The sequence below is a fragment of the Trachemys scripta genome, chromosome 5 (genome assembly GCF_013100865.1).
Source record: "Trachemys scripta elegans isolate TJP31775 chromosome 5, CAS_Tse_1.0, whole genome shotgun sequence".
Classification (NCBI taxonomy): domain Eukaryota; kingdom Metazoa; phylum Chordata; order Testudines; family Emydidae; genus Trachemys; species Trachemys scripta.
The window spans coordinates 135,800,675-135,824,560 of NC_048302.1; the positions used below are offsets into that span (position 1 = coordinate 135,800,675).

The window sequence follows — 23,886 nt, forward strand, 5'->3', positions numbered from 1 at the left end:
TGAGACAATGCAAAGTTTCTGAAATACCATCCATGCAGTCTTCTGTGTGTCTCCCTCCCCCAGCTTGATTCTTCTCCTGTTCCAGTCAATGCGAAAACTGTCATTGGGGTGAATGGATGCAGGACCAAACCTCCCATGAGTTTGAACATATTGCCCCTGAAGCCCAGCCAGACCTGGGAGATTGAGATTGTGAACGGGAACAGGATCACTTACATGGTTGTTCCCTGCTGGGCTGCCTCACCTGTTTTGCTTTGATGTCCATGTGTTACTGGTACTTTCCTGTCCTTATAAAGGGTTTTTGAAATCCAAAACCTTTAGAAGAATGAGTATAAGAAAGGCAGTAATGTTTGGGGTATGTTGTTATCCAGGGACAAGACTGACCTTTGGTTAACCTGGGGAGTGCTGGTTAACTAGAGGCTGGGTAAAAAGAGTTATCTTATAATTACATGGTTTCTTGTGTGCTCTCAGTACTTTGAAAAGTAATTGAAGCCAAAATACCCTGTGCCATAAATCCTTTAAACTGGCATGTTCATATTCACCTAGATGTCACTTGTTTAGTTACACTGGCTATGTTTGGCTTTGGGTTCACTTCACAGACTTGGTTTTTAAAAATTACTGTGATATACTTAGAGTTTTGCAATAGAAAAACCAGGCATATGAAACATTGAAATTAGCAATAGAAAACCCATCTCCAGAGGTAAGGGATTCAAACAGGCTTGTTTCCTGCACCAGATTTCCAGTGCACAGCTTCCAAAAACCTTAATGGGAGTTGAAGTGTTTTCCCTTTAGGCTCAAATTTAAGTGAAACAATAGACTTTGCAATTATACGCTTCTCTCTTATTTCATGCACTGGCCACATTAAATCTCATAAGACTGCCCTCGTGCATGTGAAAAGGAATGCTGATTAACACCACATCTGCTTCAAAAGCCCTAGCTATCTTGCTACATGTAACCACAGGAGCAGCCCAATCTGCCTTAGAGGAAGGAGCGAGATCTTCAAATGTAACAGATTTCTCGTCGGTGTTTCTGGAATCCCTTTTCACAGTACTGTCACAGAAATTGCACTAAGAGTTGTTATTAGTTCATGCTATTTTAATTTATTCTTTTCAACAACAATCTGAATGATCAAATACTGTAATAGTCAGCGCTATAGAAATGACTGTGATTAATGATTATTTATGGAGCCGTGTAAATGTGCATAGCTTTTAACAAAAGTCTATTCAGAGACCTTACTGTCCAGATTAGACATAATAGAGGGCAAGCAAGGTGCTTACGTGGTTTTAGCTTGATCCTCAAACTTAGGAGGACCTTTGTCATTGTATTTTGTGAGTGGTAATAAGTGGAGTGAATCAAGCAAAATTCCAAGCCAAATATTTTTGCCTCCACACTTACCAGTGTAACTTTTACATGTTTTAAACTGTGTTGGAATTTACATACTTGTTTCTTATAAAAATGTAACATGAGTCTAAATCAGGGGTAGGCAACCTATGGCACCGGTGCCGAAGGCGGCATGTGAGCTGATTTTCGGTGGCACTCACACGACACAGGTCCTGGCCACCAGTCCAGGGGGCTCTGCATTTTAATTTAATTTTAAATGAAGTTCTTAAACATTTTGAAACTTTATTTACTTTACATACAACAATAGTTTAGTTATATATTATAGACTTATAGAAAGAGACCTTCTAAAAAGGTTAAAATATATTACTGGCACGCGAAACCTTAAATTAGAGTGAATAAATGAAGACTCGGCACACCACTTCTGAAAGGTTGCCGACCCCTGGTCTAAATGTTATGTGCCGGCCATATTGTTCACTGATCCTTTATAACCAGTTCTCCTAACCCTGTTCAGAAAGGAAATTCTGTCAAGTGGGAGTTGATGGCTCACAGGATTGGAAAGGGGATACTGTGCTTTTTTGCTTCTAAGTCACTAGTTTGAGTCTGGCCTCCATCAGTGACGTAAGTCAGGTCTCAGTCCCATTCCTAATAGACGTGTGCTCATCACAAAACCATGTTGCCCACTTTCTGACAATCTCAGCAAATAGTCAGAAGTCTAAATACACATGGAGATTGAACTAGTCACATTGACAGGGGTAATGTATGGGGAAGCTTGTGCCACTTCACGTAACGTAGCTGCTGTGTGGGTGGATACAGAACGTCATTATCGTGTACTGTCAATCTTTCACATAATACTTAGTTTAAGATTGTTTCGTAAAGTTATTGCAATTTTTTTATAATATATTCCTGCTGATTTGTCAGGGCAAAATGTCTGCCAGTTAAGGTAATAAAGGTTACTTTTTAAAAAATAAACATGGTTTGAGCTCTCTGAGTATACATTAGGGGAAAAAATCCACTTAATCAATTTTGTTTCCAATATGGCAGCTGCTTCATATTTAATGGAAAATCTGCCTTTTTCAAATGGAAAGAATACTACTCCCAAAGCAAATACAGAACAAAAGAGCATCATGAAAATATGTCCTCTGTTTTTCTGGTTCTATTTTGGAATGGTGCTCACTGATGATGGTTGGGCAATGGGGGTGTTTCTATCTAAATGCAAATGTAAACATCTAGGAACAAAGAATTTAGATCATACTTACAGAATGGGGGACTGTCTCCTGGGAAGCAGTGACTCGGAAAAAGATTTGGGGGCCATGCTGGATAATCAGCTGAACAAGTGCTCCCAGTGCAACGCTGTGGCCAGAAGGGCAAATGCAGTCCTTGAATGCATAAACGGGAATCCCAAGTAGGAGTAGAGAGATTATTTTACCTCTGTATTCGGCATTGGTGTGACCACTGCTGGAATCCTGTGTCCAGTTCTGGTTTCCACAATTCAAGAAGGATGTGGATAAATTGGAGAGGGTTCAGAGAAGAACCACGAGAATGATTAAAGGATTAGAAAACTTTCCTGATAGTGGTAAACTCAGGAGCTCAATCTATTTAGCTTAACAAAGAGAAGGTTAAGGGAAGATTTGATTAAGGTTCATAAGTACCTACATGGGGAACAAAAAATTGATAATAGAAGACTCTTCAATCTAGTTGAAAAAGGTATAACCTGATCCAATGATTGGATGATAAAGCAATACAAATTCAGTCTGGAAATAAAGTGTAAATTTTTCACAGTGAGAGTAACTAACCATTGGAACAATTTACCATGGGTTGTGGTAGATTCTCCATCGCTGACAATGTTTAAATCAAAATTGGATGTTTTTCTGAAAGATCTGCTCTAGGAATTAATTTGCGTAAGTTCTCTGGCCTGTGTGATACAGGAGTCGGACTAGATCACAATGGTCCCTTCTGGCCTTGGAATGTATGAATGGGTTTGATTCATTTCAAACCATTTGGAAAGGCTCACCCAGTTGGAGCACAAGAGGAAGTCTACTTGAACAGTGGAAGATTTCACTCTCCTAAATATTTTCCATAGTGTAAACGGGATTGAGAAGATTTGTAGATGGCCTCAGATGTTCCGTATGTAAACAGACTCATTCGGTGCAGTTTTTTTTATTTGAAATGCTTTTCAGTCATAGGTGACTGGAGACCCCAACAGTTGGACCTTTGTGTTTCTCCAATAATTCCCTAGCACCTTCATCCTAAAATCTCAAAGCACTTGACAGACGTGAATGAATTTAGTTTCTCAGCTCCTTAGTGGAGCAGGGTAAGTGTCCCCTCTGTAATATGAGTGAGCAAGATGATGCACATAGAGGCTATGTAGTGAGTCTGTGGTGGAGCCAGGAATAGAATTCCTGTCTCCTGAGTCTGAGACCGGAGCCTTATCCACAATACCTTCCTTCCTTAAGTTTTGTTTGTGTAAGAATTTAGTGCTGTGGAAAAGTGTTATTGACAGCTCATGAGATGGAAATCCCTTATTTCTCCACAGTCCAGAATGGAGAATAGGCCATGCGAGTTTCCTTCATGCTGCCATGGCAGCGTGTGTCAACCCTGTTCTGGAGGCACCACTTGAGAAGGGAGTTCCGTTGCCATGGCTCGCTGAGTCCTTAGCTTCTCTGCTGAGACTTGCATCAAGAGTGTCAGTCAGTGCCAGTTGTGATGTGAACGCTTCCAGGTCCCATGTCTTCTAGTCAGGAGAACAACACTTACCTGAGAAAATGAGCTCCGTATCTTAAATTTTAAATCCATCCTCATCTGCTGAAACAATTAAACAAAAGTCCCTAGTTTTAGAACTCCCAAGATATAGTTAAAAGAACAGGAGAACTTGTGGCACCTTAGAGACTAACAAATTTATTTGAGCATAAGCTTTCGTGGACTACAGCCCACTTTCATGCAATGGAAAATACAGTAGGAAGATATATATCTACACACACACACACACACACACACACACACTAGGTGCACAATTTACATGCCTGGTGTTTGTTTTAAAAAATCATCCCTCTAATGTTTTTGAGATGGAATTAAAGAGACCATAGTCAAGTAGTTTACTTTTATAGGTGTTTTTTTGCCTGTAGGTCACTGGTTTTTACTGAGCCTGTTGATAATAATTTACGTTGATAATGATTGAAAGTTATTTCTGCTAAAGAAATTTTTTAGTTTAAGCCAACGTCATACTGGGTAGGTCTCCAGATAGGAGCCTAACCCTGGGTATTGGAGGCAGAAGCAACTTGAAGGAGGCATCTTGATCTTCAGTGATTCAAGAATAATTGAGTGATTTAAAAAAAAAAAAAAAATGTCAAGCTGCTATCGGAAATGTAGAGGAGTATTGGGATGGAGCAAAGAGGGACAGGAAGCCCTTGTTCAGAGAAGACTAACGTGAAGATTGTAACCGCTTTTCTTGGTCCCAACCTGTTCCCCTAATCTGAGCCTTTTGGGCTGCACCTCTCTTCCTGCAAATACCAAACACAGCTCAGATTTGTCCATTGGACTCAAGGGCTCAACCGTTCCCCTTTGGGGCTTGCACCAGGTTCTCTACCTCCAGTGGCACAAAGAGAGCAGAGATTCAGCACTCCTGCCTTAACATACCAATTGATAATTGTCCAGAAAGCCCTTTTCAGTGTTGTCATTATTTACACATTACTTAAAATTTTAAAGCTGGTTTTGAGGTAGCAAGGAGCAAAATTTCACCATCACCCCTTTTGCAATGCTACTGTCCTTTAACGGATAAAAGTGTGTGAGGCTTTATTTCCAGAACAGGAGCACCGTTCCATCTCTCTATTGCCTCCTTGCTTCCCCACCATGGCACAGTAGAGTGAAGAAAGCAAGTCTGTGGTCAAGAACTGAACCTTCCTCCATCTGCCAGGAGACCTTCTCTCAGGAACACATAAAGGGTGCTCTGCCACAACTACTCTCTGCCTGCAGACCCCCGCTCCTCAGGAGAAGAGACTGAGAGCATGCACAGCTTTGTTGTTATTGTTGTTTGCTTCTTCTCAGACTACCTAAAACTCCTCTGGAGGTACCTCCATCAGGGCATCTACTGTCCTTTCCAGGTCTTGGGAGTCAGCAAACCAGACTGTCCTTAGCCATCAAGGACTCTTCAGGGCTAAGTCCAAAAATTGCTCCCCTCTCTGTCTCTAAAGGGAAAGGTCCAGAGTCTTATCCAGGTTCTTAGGTGAGTAATCAAATAACTTGGTAAGGAATGGCATCCTGGCTGTCGTCCTTCCCAGGAGGCGGTCTCCCTGCCACTTCCTCTCCAGTTAGATGTAGGATGATGAGGAGCATGGGGGCTCAAGATCCCTTCCGCCTCTCCACTCCCAAAAAAGGACCCCAATAAATCTGAGTCAGAGAAGCAGGCTTGGTTCTATTTTTCTAAGTAGGTATGAAACCATTTGGAGGAACGTTGTAGCCATCACTGAAATCCAACTAGAAAAAAAGGGTGAGCAAGCTAAATCCAAGGGCAGATATTACCCATCCACAAACAAAACAGAATGTGTCATCCACATTCATTCTGCCTTCAAACAGGCCTTTAGAGACTAGTGCAAAACCCCTGAGAAGGGAAAAGAGACTTAGTCATCAGGTCCTGAAATTCTGTGGGGTCCTGGAACCAAAGGAGTTTCTTTTCACAAGCCGTAAGGTTGACACAACCATGGCATACCTAAGCAAAGGACTTGGTTGTTTCTTTCAGGGGAGATTCCTTCCCCGAAGACTTTGCACATGGGAAGAATTAAACATTCAAACTTTCTATGAACTTAGGGCCTTGTTCTGCACCTATTGAATTAATGACAACGCTCCCATTGAATTCAGTCGTGTAGCATCTTGCCCTTAGCCATCCTTGAGCACAGCTGCTATTGACCAATTTAAAAGACATGGTTTAACAATAACCAGTTTATAAGGATTAGAAAACTGCATGTTCAGAACAATCTGTTCCATGCAACTTTTAGCACCAGTGAGGAGCAAAGTAACAGATGATACCTTGAGCTCTCTTCATGTTTATAGGCAAAGGAGAACTGGTTATGATGGACCAGTCTGGCAAAACAGTCCCAGCTTTCTCCTGGCTTACTAGACCTTCTTTCCCCTCACAATTGAGGATGAAGAACAATGGATCTTCCAATGTGCTGTTATAGAACTTGTTCAATTAAACTTTCAACCTGGTGGAATGTCACAGGATAGATTCATTTGACAGAACATGGAAAATTTGAAACTGTCGTCAGGAGCGCCAGAACTTAGTCATGAGACCTGCTAGGCCTTTCCCAAGCCATCTTTAAAGATCAGAGGAGTTAGCTTTTGTCTTCCGCCCCATCAGAATTAGACGCAGATACTCATCCCTTTAACAGATTGCATTGGAATGAATTCAGCAGTTTTGGCAGCCTTTCTATCACCCTGGCAAATAACACTGCTGCGGAGCATTCCACAGGTGCATTTCACTCTGATTCTTGGAGCCCCAGCATTTGCACAGTTTGATTTGACTTTGCAAATCAGTGGCTGCCACCTTCAAATCTGTATCTGACTGTCTAGCCCAGGGACATAAATGCACCAGCCTCTCTCTCTCTTTTGGTCCCCCCTTTTTTTTTAACTGCCTTTTACTTCACCATGTGATCACTCACTCTTAAAGCAAAACATGGAAATTTAACACAAAATATTCCGTCAATGTTATGTTAGGATAGTGATACTCACTCCTCAGTGGTTCAGGAGCCAAGGTAGTGATCAACATTACCCAGAAGAGCCACAGTCGTGTGAATGACGGGAAATATTTAGTGTTTTTTATTATTCTCACAGCAAATGAGTTAATAACGTAGTGCAAGTTGATAACTGAATTGGTTAATAACATAGTAAAAGCATCCTGATTGGTTAATAACTTAGACTGGTTAATAGTTAAATCACACAGGGTTCTAATATCACATACTGCAAAGAGCCACAGGAGATCTATTAAAGAGCCACTTGTGGCTCGAGAACTGCAGTTTGACTATCACCGTGTAAAGATCTAGAATTTAGCTGTGCAAAAATCAGGAAATTCATCATTAAAATTCCCAGAGGACTTTATACAAATACACACATACAACATGGGAAATAACTGGCTAGGCAGCAGTGGTGCCGAAAAGGATCTGAGAGTTATAGTGAATCACAAATTGAATACGAGCTAGCAGTCTGATGCTGTTGCAGAAAGCGGCAAATGTTAATACATCCCAGAATGACAGGAGTGTCCTATGTAAGACGTGGGAAATAATTGTCCTGCGCTACTCAGGACTTCTGAGGTCTCAGTTGGAGTACTGTATTGTCTTCAGGGCACCACATTTTCAGAAAGAAGTGGACAACTTGGAGAGAATATAGAGGAGAGCAACAAAATTGGTAAGAGGTTGGGAAAAGGTGACCTATGAGGTCAGTTAAAAGAACTGGACATGTTTAGTCTAGAGAAGAAAAGGAGGGCAGGGGGGACTTAAATCTTCAAATATGTAAAAGGTGTTATAAAAAGGTTGGTGATCAGTTGTTTTCCCAGGGGGGGATAGTTCAGTGGTTTGAGCATTGGCCTGCTGAACCCTGGGTTGTGAGTTCAATCCTTGAGGGGGCCACTTAGGGATCTGGGGCAAAATCAGTACTTGGTCCTGCTAGTGAAGGCAGGGGGCTCAACTCAATGACCTTTCAGGGTCCCTTCCAGTTCTAGGAGATAGGTATATCTCTATATATTTTATTTTATTTTTTATTTTATGTCCACCAAAGGTAGGATGAGATGCAATGGGCTTAGTTGGCAGCAAGGAAGATTTCGGATCGATGATATGAAAAACTTTCTAACTATAGGGATAATTAAGCACTGGAAGAGGTTACCTAGGGAGGTTGGGGAGTTCCTGTCATTAGAGGTTTCTAAGAACATGCTAGACAAACTGCTGTCAGGAATGGTCTAGATATACTTGGTCCTATGTTCATAAAAATCCTGAATAATACAAGTGATTGTTGTGGCAGGGGAAGAGGCAGATTGCAGAGTCAGGTAAGAAGCAGCTCTTTCCTGCTAGCAAACAGGAAGCACTGCATCAACCATTAACAGCTCAGGATATTTCCCGGTGAGTTTCCTGTGCTGCTCAGAACACAATGTTGCTTGTGATGTAGCCATGGTGGCTGGATGGGGGCAGAGTGATGTGTACATGGGGAAAGAGTTTTGTTTGCATTTCAGATTGAAAACAAACCCCACGGGTTTTGAACACTTACTTTAGGCAGTGCTGCTCTCTGCCAGGCAGGGACTGGTGCTGTGGTAGACCCTGTTAAACTAGACAGACAAGACTTGGTGTTGCATTGCTGCCCTGCAGCCAGCCCGCTATAGACTCAGCTGCGACCCGGGTGCAGTCACGCAGCACTCACTTACTGGCATCCACCCTCCTTCTGCTGTCTGGTAAAACAAACACTCCCTTGCCCCTTTAAGGAAGTAAGGGCACTCTAATGTATAGACATATAAACCCCAGTTTAATCGTGTCCCATCCCTAACATTTTGTTACAAATTAATGAAATTCAGGTGTTGGGCAGCGACCAAACTGGCAAGTCTGAGGTCACTTCAAGTCCTTGTCTCCGTCTTCATTGTTGCACGTTGTTACTGGGCTGCCTTTCAGTTCTGAGAAATCTTCCAAGTCTTTACTTTGAAAATAAACAAGCGTTTTATACAAGCCCTTTTCTTGGCTAAATTACTAGCCAGTCAGGTTTAATGGTAAAACATAGTAGCCAAGGAAAACCAAGCAATGGTACGGGAATAGCATAATGGCCAACAAGGGTCAGGCTAGAGACTCTTGCCTATATGCTCGGGGTAGTACTGATCGCCATATTTGGGGTCGGGAAGGAATTTTCCTCCAGGGTAGATTGGCTGAGCCTCTGGAGGTTTTTCACCTTCCTCCGCAGCATGGGGCAGGGATCACTAGCAGGAGGGTCTCAGCCGATTGAAGTCACTAAAACACAGGATTGGGGACTTCAACGGCAGAGTCCGGGGAAGGGTCTTGCGGCCTGCAGCATGCAGGGGGTCAGACCAGATGATCATAATGGTCCCTTCTGACCTTAAAGTCTATGAGTCTATGAGTCTATGAACACTTAGTTTTGAACCACCATGATTGTAGAAGTCTTAACACAACCTATGGAACTCTCTTCCCTCGCATTTCAAACCCATGGCGTGTTGCCTTTAGGTTACATGATTGACACAGAGGTTTTTATGCTTGTTAACAGAGTTAGGTGTGCATCTGAGGAACCCCTTCCCTTCCCCTGCAGTGATGTAGGTAGTGGCAGCATGCTCCTTGATTGCATGTTAAGATTAATGGGTATTTATTTTAACAGCCATTCAGTTTCAGTAGCTTTTAATGAGTCCTTTGATAGCAAGTTCCTTAATTAACAAGGCAGCCTTTCAGCTTTCCCCTTCTCTAATTGTTAACATATTTGCTATTTTCAAACAAATATGCTACCGTGAATAATACCAACGTTCTGCAGTTACCATGCTGACCTTCCCCATGGTGATTATTCTGCCCCTTGGGTTCTTAAGGGTTTAATCTACCGCCCAAGGATGAAATACAAATGAAATTAGATGATTTCATGCCTGATTTCCTGAAACATGATTGACTCAGCAGGGATTTGCAGGCTTTGTCGGAGGTAGCCTGTGAACTGCACGCTTGAAGGTTTGCCTGGTTTCACGTTAACCCTATTGGAAGGCTCTGTGGTGCGCAGCTGCTGGAAGAGTTCTGTTCTTGCACCTGATCCATGGGCAGACTTCCAGTTGGCCATACTGGGTGTGACATCCATGGATAGGAGGGAGATCTGTAAAGGGCAGGAGTTTCCCCTTGAGAAGATGTCATGTAGATCTAGACCACAGAGGTGAAACAATGGTTATGAAACATGCATTGAACTAGATTGCACTGAAGGACATGAACTGAGCGATTCATTGTAAAATAAGAGTAAAATGCCATAATTACTGGAGTTTAAAAACCAAAACCCATGAACCCCACTCCAATGATGTATTTGGGGGGAGGAGGACCAGCACTTTATTTAGAGTACTAACCATTTAGTAACTGAGTAATGCCGAGCATTGAAATCAAAAGGGGCAAACCGGCAGACATTCAGGCGTCTCAAGGATTGTATTTTGTAAACTTTCGCCTATGGCTCTGGTTCCCTGCCCCAAATCCAGTTAATTTTTTATGAAGTTTGTAAAGGTTTGAATAAACAGTTGATACAACAGTGGTTTTCCTGGAAGACTTTATTAATATATTAGTCCCCTCAGCTTTCTGTCAAGTCATTGAATAACTTATTGGTAACTTTGATCTAGACAAAGTTTTTCTGTATACTTCCTTCAAAGCGCTCATGTCCTTGGTTATACTTAATCTCCCCCGCCTGCACGGCCCCCTTGTCACTTAAAAAAAAAGATTGTTCTTGGCCTGGAAGTGTTGGCGAGCTTGGAAGGGCTCCATTGTAAAAGCATTTCCTATGAAATGCCTATATGCCAACACTGAGGCTGATTGGACAGCTGCCCTGGAGAGGATAATGGGGATCGGAGCCTGCCGTTGTTTAACCCCATGCAACTGCCCTCCCAGTGAAGTTGCCTGTGAGATCACCTACTGGGATGCCTACATGCAAAAATTAAATGTTGGTCTGCCCTGCCCTTCTGGATATGGCGGCATATTGTGGCTTCTTCTGAAATCTAGCAGCACCACTGGTGAGTTAGCTCGAGACAGAGATGTAGTTTGTAGCTATTCTGCCTGACCAGAGGCATCCTATTTGAAGTGTCCTATACTCTTCCAAAGCACTTATACCATTGCACGGATGCTGTCGTCATTCATGCAGCATGTGCAGTTACTGACGGCTAGCAGAGTGCTCATCGGAGGACTGGTGAAGAACATGGCAGTCAACGTAACGGTTTCCCCTCTAGAAATTGAAACAAGCTATCAAGCATATGGCATATGCCTGCTGATCCTGTGCCTGGCTGGGAGCCTTGAGAGAGGAAGAAGGGAGTCTTTGCTCCCCCTGGGCTAAATATATTACTTGTGCATCACTCTGAGCCCCTAGAAAATCTGTGAAAGGAGCTACCTGTGTTAGGTGGTGTAATAGAGGCAGAAAAACAGCATTAGAAGTTTCTAGGGTAAAGACGCATTTAGTGCAGTTGATGGCCAACGTTAAACTGAATGCATTCCAAACACAAGCATGAACATCCTGTATCATTTACTTTGGGCATATGTATATGGCTAAGAGGAATTTTTAGATTTATAATCCGATTTTAAAAACCCCAAGAATTTTGGAGGGGATATTAACCTCCATACTTCAGGGCATAATTAATCAGTGTCTAAGTTGGGGTTAGGAAAAAAGCTTTCAATGTGGTCAGGTTATTCTGTAACGGCAAGGTTTTCTTGAACCTTCCTCTGATGCTGATACCGGCCACTGTCAGAGACAGGATACTGGAGAAAATTGGGCCCTGCTCTGATCCAGTGTGGTCATTCCTACATTCCCATAGCTCAACAGTTGCGTCCTACCCAGGGTAAAGGGGAGGAGGAGGAGAAATGGAATCTTTGGTCCAACAGCCACTAAAGCTCAGGTGCTTTATAACTGGGCTAATTGATTTTTTTATTTAGAAAATATTTATAGTTACATTTTTACAAAGCCAAAAAATGTTGGATCTAAATTACCTGACTTTGTATATGTTTTAAAATCCTTTTAAGACCGTGAGCTCTCTTTTACATGGGGAATTTAATCTTATTTAAATGAATAAACATCTTTAGATGTCAGGGCTGTGGAAACCAAAGGCCTTATTCTTGGCTAGGGAGGTAGCTCTACTGAGTTCAGTGGGGTTGTGCCCACTGACCCCAGCAGTGTGTTTGGCCCCAAGCATCCCCTGCATGAAAAATGAGTGGCCAGGGAGAATTTGCTGGCAGTGGCTATTGTGTTTATTTCTTCTTCAGATTTCAGTTAGTGTCTGTGAAATGAAATGGTGCTAGAAAAATCTCTTGGGGCAGCAAAAAATCTTTGTTTGAAGGTTCAGTAAAGAAACTGTTGTGCTATCAAGCTGTAATAATAAAATTACCTTTCCCTCCTTAATTCCTTGCACTCCGCTTATTGACTAGATACCTGAGCACAAGATTTTGCTCTTTTGCCTCAGAGCAACATCATGTCACCCACTCTTCATTATGTAAGCCCGGCTGGCCAAAAGAACACGTACAACGTGGTAGGCATGTTGACAGCAATTGTCCTAAATACCGATAAGCCATTCATGCTCCTTCCCAGTTCAGTTTGCTTGTATGGTTTTTAGGCTCATATGGGGTGGGTATTCCTAGCCAATACCATTCAAAAGACAGCCAAGAATTCTCTAAAGGGGATTTCTGGGTTTCCTTACACTTTCATAGTATTTGCTGGTTTTATTCCCTTGATTTTTGCCCATAGCGTGTCCAGTTGCTAGAATTGGAATTGACATTATTAAGTTTTCACATCAGGACAGTACTCTTGTGAAAAGTGTGGCAGGATCTTCGTCCAGGAGTGGCCAAGATATTTTTATTTTACATCTTAAGTGAAAGACAGCGGCAACCACAAGTGCCCGTTAGTGCCAGCTTGTGTTATCCGCACAAGTTTAGAGTCCTTTCCTCCCCCTCTGGGTGCAGTGACCCTCGACGGGTTAATGGGACCTTTTCCCAGTGGAAGAGCCTTTACACAGTAAATAGCCTTAATGTATGTTTATTATCAATTAATCAACAGAGTACATACTCCAAGCATCTAATGCTCGCCACTCCCAATAAAACAGATGGACATCTCCCGATGGCCAGTCAGGATTGGATTTTGCCTGGGGCTCTGGGGTCGTGCAGGATATAAGCGTTCTGGCAGCTTTTGGTCATGAGCTGTGTCCTGGAGCTAAGTTCCAACAAGCTTCTCTTTTGACCCTCATTATATAGTTAAAATGAGTCCTTCATCCAGTGTTTCTCACATGCAGCCACCAGGGGCTTTTCATGTGGCCACAGCCTCCTGGGTGGTGATTGGGGGGAGGGGCAAAGCAGTGGCCCCTCCCCCAGGGCCGTCAGCTGGTGCATGTCCCCTTCTGGAGCCACAAACACTGTAGAAGCAGGCAAGCAGTGTGAGTTCCCCACCTTCCCAGGGGCAGTGCTGAAGCCCTGGCATAGTGGGTGGCAGGCTCTGGCCGGACGGCAGCGGTCTCCGGCTCCCAGCCCCAGGGATCCAGTCCCGGACTCACCCCCTGCACATCACCCCTGGCCCCTGCTGCCTCTTCCAGTCCCCAGCCATGCAGCAGGACCCCAGACTCCAGCTCTGGGCTCACCCCAGCCTCCCATCACCCCAAGCCCCACTGCCGCCTCCAGCCCCCACATTGCCCCCAGTCTCCCTGCCTCCCTATCCAGGACTTAATTTGTCACCCAGTTTGCTGGGGCTGAGTAAGTCTGCTGTGAAAAGTGATATTAACAAATATCACTTTTCACAGTAGCAGCCTCACTAGCTAACAAGTCTTAAAAAAAAAATCAACCAAAAAAGCAAAACATGCAAAGCACCTTCTTTGTTTCTCTGTTCTGTTTTGGTCCAGTAAATAGAGACAACTGTACATTATTTTTATTACTGAGTCTGCAAAAAAACCCTACATAAATAAATGTCAATGATTTGGACATGTATATGTGCATATTTATTTGTTTTTCCTAACGTTAATTAAGTATTTTAGGGGAAAAATGTCAGAGTGGCCACCAGCAAGAGTTAGTGGCCGCACTCTGAGGCCACCAAAAAATGTGTTGTGAGAACCCCTATACTTAAAACATGACTATGCAATAAATCTAACCAATCGTAACCCCTAATGGACTAAAACAAATTCTCTAGCAACAGCAAAACCTCATAGTTTCTACTTATCAGCAAAAGCAACTTTTAACAAGAAACTCAGCTATTGAGTAAGAAACTTGCAGAAACTCAAGTTAGCTTGTCCTTATTCCCTTCCAGTCTCATGAATCTGTGACTTTACTGCATCTCTCCCTGTTAGTAATGCTTCAACTGGTATCGTCTATCTACCTAAGCCAAGACTGAATTTTCCCGACTGTAGTTTTTATTTCCAACGTATGGTGGCTGAACATACAAAATGGCTGCGGGTTATGCTATGTCCATACAGAAGATGGCTGCAGGTCATTTCGGGTCCAGGCCTCTCGTGACACTTGGAGCATGGATTCAATGCCGACTCACAAAGAAGAGCACCACATACTGAACTGCCACCAACATGCCTCCTAAAGAACTGTAGGCAATAGGATAACAGTAGACGGTGGTATGGCTATGGTATAGCTGACAAGATGAGCTTCATGGCAGAATACCTGATGAATGTCCCAGGGCAGTTCAGATCACCATCTTCCGTCTACATAGAGAGAGAAAACTTCAATAATGGCTTTCAGACATTCAAAGGTTATCTTTCGTAGCATCCAGAACAGAAGAGGACTTGTCATCTAATGGACTTAAAATGGTTCTGGGATTCAGGACACCTAGGTTCTGTTCCCAGCTCTGCCTGCAACTTCACTATGTAGCTTTGGGCAAGTTTCTCAACTTCTGGGTGCTTCAGTTACGCCATGTGTCAAATGGAACTCTTCCCCTCCTCTGTAAAGAACTTTGAGAATTACAGGTGGAAAGTTCTGTAAGGGCTCAGTCTTGCCCCACTGACTTCAATGGCAGTTGGATCTGGCCTGACAGGTACAAAGTATTATTATTTGTATTTCTCATTAAAGAATAATGCTCTTAACTCCTGATTTCCTTGTAAAACAGAGCGAGAGCGCACGTTACATTTTTTAAATGATCTCATGTTTCAAAATGTTGGCCCCAATGTACGACTTACCGCTGTCTGTCCTTTCTGACAGCTTTGTTTATATCTGTCAATTAAAGCTAGAATGAAATTGTGAACAAATAGAGCTGAGTTGCCAGGGCATAATAAAACCCAAGCGACTGTTCTCAATAATGAAGAAAAATAGCACTGAAATAGTTTTGTGATTACCACTAGGTTTGGAAATGAGAAATTGGCACAAGTGATCTTTAAATCACAGACTGTGTCAAAATGGTACAAATACATGATAAATTGTAAAAGCCTTTGGCTCTACCTGACAAAACAGTTCCCATGTTTCATGTTAATTTTAATAAAGCTGTTTGTTTTGAGGTGAGTAATGAATGCTCATGGACATTGGGAACAGCAATAAACAATAGGAGACATATATAGTGTATTTTCTCCATAATGGATGGACCAGCATCTTACCAGAAGGAAAATCCCCCTGCAGAAGATGAATGAAACCCAACAATGGTTGTCGCTTGCAAGATATATTAAGATTATATGGATTAATTTTAAAAACAGATTATTCTAAAACTGTCAGGAAAACTTACTAGCACAGGCATTAAAATCTACTTGCCTGTCCTTACTCCAGTGGTGAAAATATCTCATGATACTTTGCTCAGCCATCAAAAAAAAACCCAAATTCTGTCCCCATTTGGGAAGGGGAGTAGAATTTTGGAAAGCTGCCATAAAAACCAGCTGTTCTGTAACTATGTCCCCGTTTTTATTAAAACATACTGATTTAATGTTTTCATAGATTCATAGATTCTAGGACTGGAAGGGACCTCGAGAGGTCATCGAGTCCAGTCCCCTGCCCGCATGGCAGGACCAAATACTGTCTAGACCATCCCTGATAGACATTTATCTAACCTACTCTTAAATATCTCCAGAGATGGAGATTCCACAACCTCCCTAGGCAATTTATTGCAGTGTTTAACCACCCTGAGAGTTAGGAACTTTTTCTTGCTCTTGCATTTGTTAAATGTTGATTGATGATGATGATGCTTAGATGATTTCAGTGTCCAGTCGTCTAAAATTGTATCTAAAAATTACACAAATTTGGAGAACTTTTATATAGAAGAACTTCAGCCGTCTGTGGAGTCAAACACAGCAGCTTTTGAACTCTATATAGCAGTACTACAAACCAGTTTAGGGCGGGAAATGAAGCAAAATATTGCATACAGCTGAAAATGATGGCGGTATCCCGGTAGGAAAAAAAAGTGTCACAAGGTCTTTAATGACCATAAGTTGAAATATTTGAAATGTGCCCCTCCAGCAGCACAGAACTCACTACTGTGCTGAGGCATTGGTTCAATTCTGAATCACAAGGTCGAGTGCTACCTATTGAATTGCTAATACCATTTCCTTTAGCATCTTGAACCTGCTTAATCTGTGTGTTCTGCAATTTAAGCACAAGCTAGTATGAGAGCAAAATATTAGTTTCTATGGGTTAACGGAAACATCGTAGTTGTAAAATAGTTCATATACATAGATAACACTATTTAAAACGTTAATTAGGTCTACACATTGACCTCACAAGATCAGATTTTGTTTCTTTGGTTTCTTCACAATCATACTGAGGTTTGCTAAAATACTCCATCATATACAGTAATACGTGCCTTTTTCATTTCTCAGCTATACGACAGCAATGTTATCTGCCTGGGCATGAAACCATCAGCCTTTGGGGAATTCCAGCTACTTCAGAACATGGCAGCATAGTTCCTCAGCAACACAGGCCCGTGCAAGTATATGAGAACTATCGTCCACTCTACGCTAGTGTCTCAGAGATATACTGCCAAACTCAAGGCATTAGGTCTTATCTTCAGGCATATTCAGGCCCAAGGACATCTTAAAAAGTCACCTGAAGCTCTAGGATGGGGACAATAGTCAGCTCGACTCCTCAGGCAGAGTGGAACTGTCTACTGCAAAGGTTAAGCTTGTCTGTGCAATGACAGCTTTCTTAGGTGTTGGTCCAACTCTCTGGAATGAAGGACCTCAGGATCGAGAACCACCACCAACCTCTCCACCGTTCACTCCAAGTGCAAGGTGCACTTCTTTGATCAGCCTTTTGTTAATAGCATAGGGGGTGTGAGTGTGTGTGTGTTTATATATAATATAAGCTTAATTTTTTTAAATATCCACACAGTTTCCTCATAGAGAGAGGAAGGGAGAAGAAAAAAGCCATGTAACAGATATTAGTCAAGTTGTATAGGACATTTCTGGGAGGCACCCAACTACCGTGATGATAAAGGCTGTAGAAGAATCTGGACAGAATACTGTGGGGCAGCAATGGGACTGAGGTCACCCCATATCACTTCTCTAGGACTCCTGTGGCCAAAGGAGTGACTTGACAGGCTCTAAAGAGAGCTTCGTCTAGCTTTTCTTAGCCAGAGAAGGTTTGAAATGTAGAGTGGCAGTGAATCTTCAATTGATACAAAAAACCTTAAAAACCAACCCTGCTTCCATTAGAATTAAGTGGAACTTTTGCCACTGGGAGTTGAAAAGTAGCTGGAAAACCTGAGAACAAACCAGGCAAGCAAAACGGGTTAGATTATTAAAGAAAGCACATCAAGAAAAAATGCATTAGATTGAGACTATCGGGTATGATAAATGTGCAGGGAAAAGAAACTTACTTACCCCACCTTGTTGCTTTGGTCTGTAGACGGTGGCATCCTTGGAAGTCTGCTTAGTGGTTAGCATTCCCCTCTAGTGGGTGGGGAAATCTGTTTGCCCATCAAAACACCCTATCCACATCTATCTTCTGGTGCAATGTCCTTCTCAGCCTTAGGATCTTAGTCAAGCCTCAAGGAAGGCTCTCAGTGCTCCCTTTTTTAAAAGCCTCAGGTGGATTGCTTATAATATTTTCTCTATTCTAGTGGTAGCTTTCCTGTTAGCTGGTATTTCAGCCAGATGAATGGGATCCAGGTCCCAATGATCTGCATGTCCTTGACCATATTCCGTAAGGAAAGCTTGGTTTTTCACACCTCCCTAAATTTCTGTTAAAGTTTCCTTTTTCTTCAACCTCTATCAGACCATTTCCTTACCATTATTTTCCTTCATAATTTCCATCATAATTCTTCAGAAACAGATGGAATTCAAACTATGACAAACAGATCCCTGGTTTTCCTATTGAAAGAACAAACCCCTTTCATATCATGGGAGTTGAAGAGTAGCTGGAGAACCTGAGAACAAAGGCTGAAGGAACTGGGTATGCTTAGTTTGGGAAAGAGGAGATTAAGGTGGGGGACATAACTGTCTTCAAATACTTGAAAAAGATGGAGAAAAGTTGTTCTCTTTTGCCACAGAGGGTAGGACAAGAGGCAATGGGGTTTTAAGGTCAGGCTTGACAAAGCACTGGCTGGGGTGATTTAGTTGGGGATTGGGCCTGCTTTGAGCAGGGGGTTGGACTAGATGGCTGTGACGGGTTGGATCACAGAAACCCCCTTGGGAGCTGCCACCCAATGTGCAAAGACTACCCCTGCTTCTGTTTTGCCTGCCAGCTCAGGACTCCAGCACCCTGTCTTGCTGAGCCAGACACTCCCGTCTGGCTCCAGACACAGACCCAGGGTCTGAATCACTTGTCCCAAAGCTGCAAGTTTACCTGAAAACAGCTCGCAGTAGTGCGCTTGTCTTTAGCACTCAGATGCCCAACTCCCAATGGGGTCTAAACCCAGATAAATCCGTTTTACCCTGCATAAAGCTTATGCAGGGCAAACTCATAAATTGTTCGCCCTCTATAACACTGATAGAGAGATATGCACAGTTGTTTGCTCCCTCAGGTATTAATACATACTCCGAGTAAATTACTAAATAAAAAGTGATTTTATTAAATACAGACAGTAGGATTTAAGTGGTTCAAAGTAGTAACAGACAGAACAAAGTAAGTCACAAGCAAAATAAAGTAAAATGCGCAAATCTATGACTAATCAAACTGAATACAGATAATCTCACCCTCAGAGGTGCTTCAGTAAGTTTTTCTCAGACTGGACACCTTCCAGGCCTGGGCACAATTCTTTCCCCTGGTGCAGCTCTTGTTGCAGCTCAGGTGATAGCTAGGGGATTCTTCATGATGGCTTCTCTTCCTCTCTGTTCTCTTCCCCCCTTTATATATCTTTTGCATAAGGCGGGAACTCTTTGTCTCTCTGGGTTTCCACCCCCACCTCACTGGAAAAGCACCAGGTTAAAGATGGATTCCAGTTCAGGTGACATGATCACATGTCACTGCAAGACTTCATTACTCACTTGCCAGCACACACATATACAGAAAGACTCACAGGTAAATACAGCCATCTGCAGACAATGGGAGTCATCAAGATTCCAAACCATCATTAATGGTCCACACTTTACACAATTACAATAGGCCCTCAGAGTTACATTTTATATTTTCTAGTTTTGGATACAAGAGTGGTACATTTATACAAATCAGATGATCATACTCAGTAGATTATAAGCTTTGTAATGATACCTTACAAGAGACCTTTTGCATGAAGCATATCCCAGTTACGTTACATTCACTTATTACCGTATTTTCTCTAAAACTATCTCAGTTACATTATATTGACTTATTATCAAGTTTTTATAAAACCATATAGACTGCACAACGTCACAATGGCCTTCTGAGGTCCCTTCCAACCCTGATATTCTATGATTCGTAGCAGATTTAGATTAAATCTCAGGAAAAACTTCCTTAACTGTAAGAACAGTAGGAGAATGGAGTAGACCGCCATGGGGGATTGTGGAAGCTCCTTCATTGGAGGTTTTCAAAAGGAGGCTGGATAGCATCTGTCTTGGATGGTTTAGACACAACAAATCCTGCATCTTGGCAGGAGGTTAGACTAGATGACCCTTGTGGTCCCTTTCAACCCTATGATTCTGTGATTCTATCTTGCTCCCACATCATGTTTGTTTTCATCTTTTGGGAATCTGCAGGCTAAATTATGTTGTCAGTTACACCACTACAACGCCATTGACATAAGTGGGGTTGTAGAGATGTACACTGGTCATGATTTGGCTAATGCATTAGACAGAGAAGAGTCAAGCTTGCTTTCATAGCTGTGTTGACTAGAAGAATTTTGTGGTTGGGTTTTTTTGTTAAGGAAAGTATGAGCAGCTATGCATGTAAATGCCCATGAAGAGCCTATCTGTTGATTGAGGAAGATGCCAATTTTACATACACGGTAGCCACTTTTCAAGAGGAGAACAGCATTGTAAATTATAGTATTCAATATTTTAATGATTTAGCTCTTATTATTTTCATTGAAAAAAGTTGAAAATAATGCCACTCTGAACAAGATGGCTTATTCACATCTTGTCAAATTATTAAACAATTAATTGAACAAATTATTAAACCATCAGTTTGTAAGCACCTAGAAGATGAGTGATAAGTAACAGCCAACATGGATTTGTCAAGGACATTTCTTGCTAAACCATTCTAGTTTCCTTCTTTGACAGTGTTACTGGCCTGATGGATAAGAGCAAAAGTTGTAGTTGGATAGATGTGATAGGTCTTGATTTTAGTAAGGCTTTTGACACAGTCCCACCTGACATTCTCATAAGCAAACTAGGAAATGGTAGTCTAGATGAACTTACTTTAAAATTGGTGCAAAACTGATCAAAAGACCATACTAAAAGAGTAGTTATCAATGCTTTGCTGTCAAACTGGGCGGGGGATGTATCTAGTGAGGTTCTGCGGGTGTCTGTCCTGGGTCCAAAACTATTCAATATTTTCACTGATGACTTAGATAAAGGACTGGAGTGTATGCATATAACATTTGTGGATGCCACCAAGCTGGGAGGGGTTACAAATTTAATGAGTCAACAATGTGATACTGTTACAAAAAACCCTAAATATTAGCCTATAGTAACATGGGAGGTAATTGTCCTGCTCTACTCAGCACTGGTGAGGCCTCGGTTGGAGTGCTGTGTCCAGTTCTGAGTGCCACACGTCAAGCAAGTTGTGGACAAATTGGAGAGAGTCCAGAGGAGACGGACAAAAATGATAAAAGGTTTAGAAAACCAGACTTATAGCTCTGACTGAGTTACTGAAGTCCTCAAATCTTGATTTTAAGACTTCAAGTTAGAGAATCCTCTATTTACTCTAGTTCAAACCAGCAAGTGACACATGTTCTGCCCTGCAGAGAAAGATCGAAAAAAACCCCAGGGTCTCTGCCTATCTGACCCAGAGGAAAATTACTTCCCAACCCCAAATATAGCAATCAGGCCCTGAACGTATGGATGAGACCCTCCAGCGAGAGACACCTGTGAAATAATTCTCTGCATCCAGCGTCCCATCTCAGACCATTGGAGATATTTGCTAATGGCAGTTGTGGATGGGGCATATGCCATTGCAGGCAGCCTCCTCATACCATCCCTCCATAAATGTATCACTCAGTCATTAAACGAGTTAGGTGTTTTGTCCTCTACTCATCCCCTTGAAAGGCTGTTCCAGAACTTCACGCCTCTGACGTTTAGAAACCTTCATCTAATTTCAAGCCTAAAGTTATTGACAGCCAGTTTAAGTCCATTTGTTCTTGTGCCAGCATTGGCCATTAACTTAAATAACTCCTTTGTCTTCCTAGTGTTTATCCCTCTGATGTATTTGTGGAGAGCAATCATATCTCCCCTCAGACTTTGTTTTGTTAGGCTAAATAAGCTAAGCTCCTAAGTCTCCTCTCATGAGGTAGGGTCTCCATTCCTGATCATCCTAGTAGCCCTTCTCTGCACCTGTTCCAGTTTGGATTCATCTTTCTGGGAGACCAGAATTGCACACAGTATTCCAGATGAAGTCTTACCAGTGCCTTGTATAATGGTACTAACACTTCCCGATCTCTACTGTTAAAATGTTGCCTGATGCTTACTAGGATTTCATTAGCCTTTTTTGTAGCCGCATCACGTTGATGGCTCATAGCCATCCTGTGATTGACCAAAACACCCCAGGTCTTTGTCCTAATCTATCACTTCCAATTGATGAGTCCCCAGCTTAGAGCAAAAAGTTTTGTTGGTAGTCCCTAAGTGCCATGACCTTGTCCTTTGCACTATTAAATTTCATCCCGTTTTCATGGTCATCCAGATCTTGTATATTCCAGTCCTCCTCTGTATCGGCAATATCCCCAACTTTGTATCATCTTCAGATTTTATTAGCACATTCCCATTTTTTGTGCCACGGTCATTTAATGAAAATGGTAAATAAGATTGGTTCCAAGACTGACCTTTGAGGAACTTTTGTGGAGAGTAGGTCCATCAATGCAAGATGATCAGGGATACAACCTCATGCTCTGGGTTTCCCTATCCTTTAACTGTCAACAGCTAGGAGTGGACAGCCGGGGATGGGTCACTCAATATTTGCCCTGTTTTGTTCATTTCCTCTGAAGTATCTGGCATTGGCCATTGCCTGAAAACCAGATACTGGGCTAGATGGACCATTGGTCTGACCTAGTGTGGCTGTTCTTATGGTCCACTAGTAACCTCCCTCCAGCCTGACAATTCACCTTTCAGCATGACCCATTGTAATCGCCCCTTTACCCAGTTCCTTTTCTCCTTTTCAATTCTCATATCAATCCTTGTCTTCTCCAATTTAACTCATTTCCATGTGGAACTATATCAATGCTTTACTGAAATCCAGGTAGATTAGATCTACTGCATTTCCTTTGTCTAGAAAATTAGATATCTTCTCCGAGAAAGAAATCAGGTTGGTCTGGCACGATCAACCTTTTGCAAAACCATATTGTATTTTATCCCAATTATTGGTTACCTCTATGCCTTTAATTACTCTCCATTTCAAAAATTGTTCTCAGACTTTGCATACAATTGAGGTAAAATTTACAGTCCTGTAGTTTCCTGGATCACATTTTTTCTTAAATATAGGTACTATATTTTCAATTCTCCGGTCACAGGGTACAACCCCTGAGTTTATAGATTCATTAAAAATCCTTGCTGTTGGACTTGCAATTTCATGTACCAGTTCCTTTAATATTCTTGGATGGAGATTATCTGAGTGTCCTGATTTGGTCCCATTAAACTGTTTGAGTTTGTTTTCCACCTTGGCTGTGGTCATTTCTATTTCCATCTCCTCGTTCCCATTAGCCATCTTGCCACTGTCCCCAAGCTCTTCATTACTAATTAAAAATGTAAGGAAACTATTTGTTTAGGTGTTGGGCCATACCTAGATTATCTTTAATCGCCACCCCAATCTTCAGTGCTTAGCGCTCCCACTTCTTTCTTTGTTTTATTTTTATGTATATGTCTAAAGAACCTTTTACTATTGGTTTTCATTTCCTTTGCAAAGTCTAGCTCTCCTTGGCTTTTGTCAGTTCTCACTTTTTCCCTACACCTTCTGATAGCTTTCCTTGTTGATCCAACCCTTCTTCTAGTCCTTGTAGGCTTTCTGCTTCTTCTTAATAATCTGTTCATCCAGTTTGGTCTCTAGCCCTTCCCTGTCCAGTTTTTAACCTTGCTTGTGATGCCATCAAACAGTTTCTGCAGCTTTGACTTAGTCATTCCAAGCATCCTCCACATTTAGATCCTTGAGTTCTTCAATCCAGTCTACTTCTCCAGCCAATTCTCTTAATTTTTTTAAGTTTCTTCTTTTGAAATCAAGGACCCTAGTTGCAGACCTATTTTTGTTTATCCTGCCACTCAGTTTAAACTGAATTAACTGAATCACTCAACCAAAGTTAATAGATAAATTCATTGAGGATGGGTCCATCAATGGCTATTAG

At 42.0% G+C, this 23,886-nt stretch overlaps 1 protein-coding gene across 5 annotated transcripts in view; it reads left to right on the forward strand.

The window, feature by feature from the left end:
- Positions 1–23,886, forward strand: part of EXOC6B (exocyst complex component 6B) — a 374,729-nt gene that overhangs the window by 215,000 nt on the left and 135,843 nt on the right. The window contains exon 19 of one of the 5 annotated variants that reach the window (XM_034770777.1): positions 64–1,499. The exons of the other annotated variants lie outside the window; for them this stretch is intronic. Coding sequence (XP_034626668.1) covers positions 64–255 — 192 coding nt within the window. The 3' untranslated portion in view covers positions 256–1,499. Of the gene's footprint in view, positions 1–63; positions 1,500–23,886 lie in introns of those variants that run through there. 5 annotated transcript variants of the gene reach the window in all.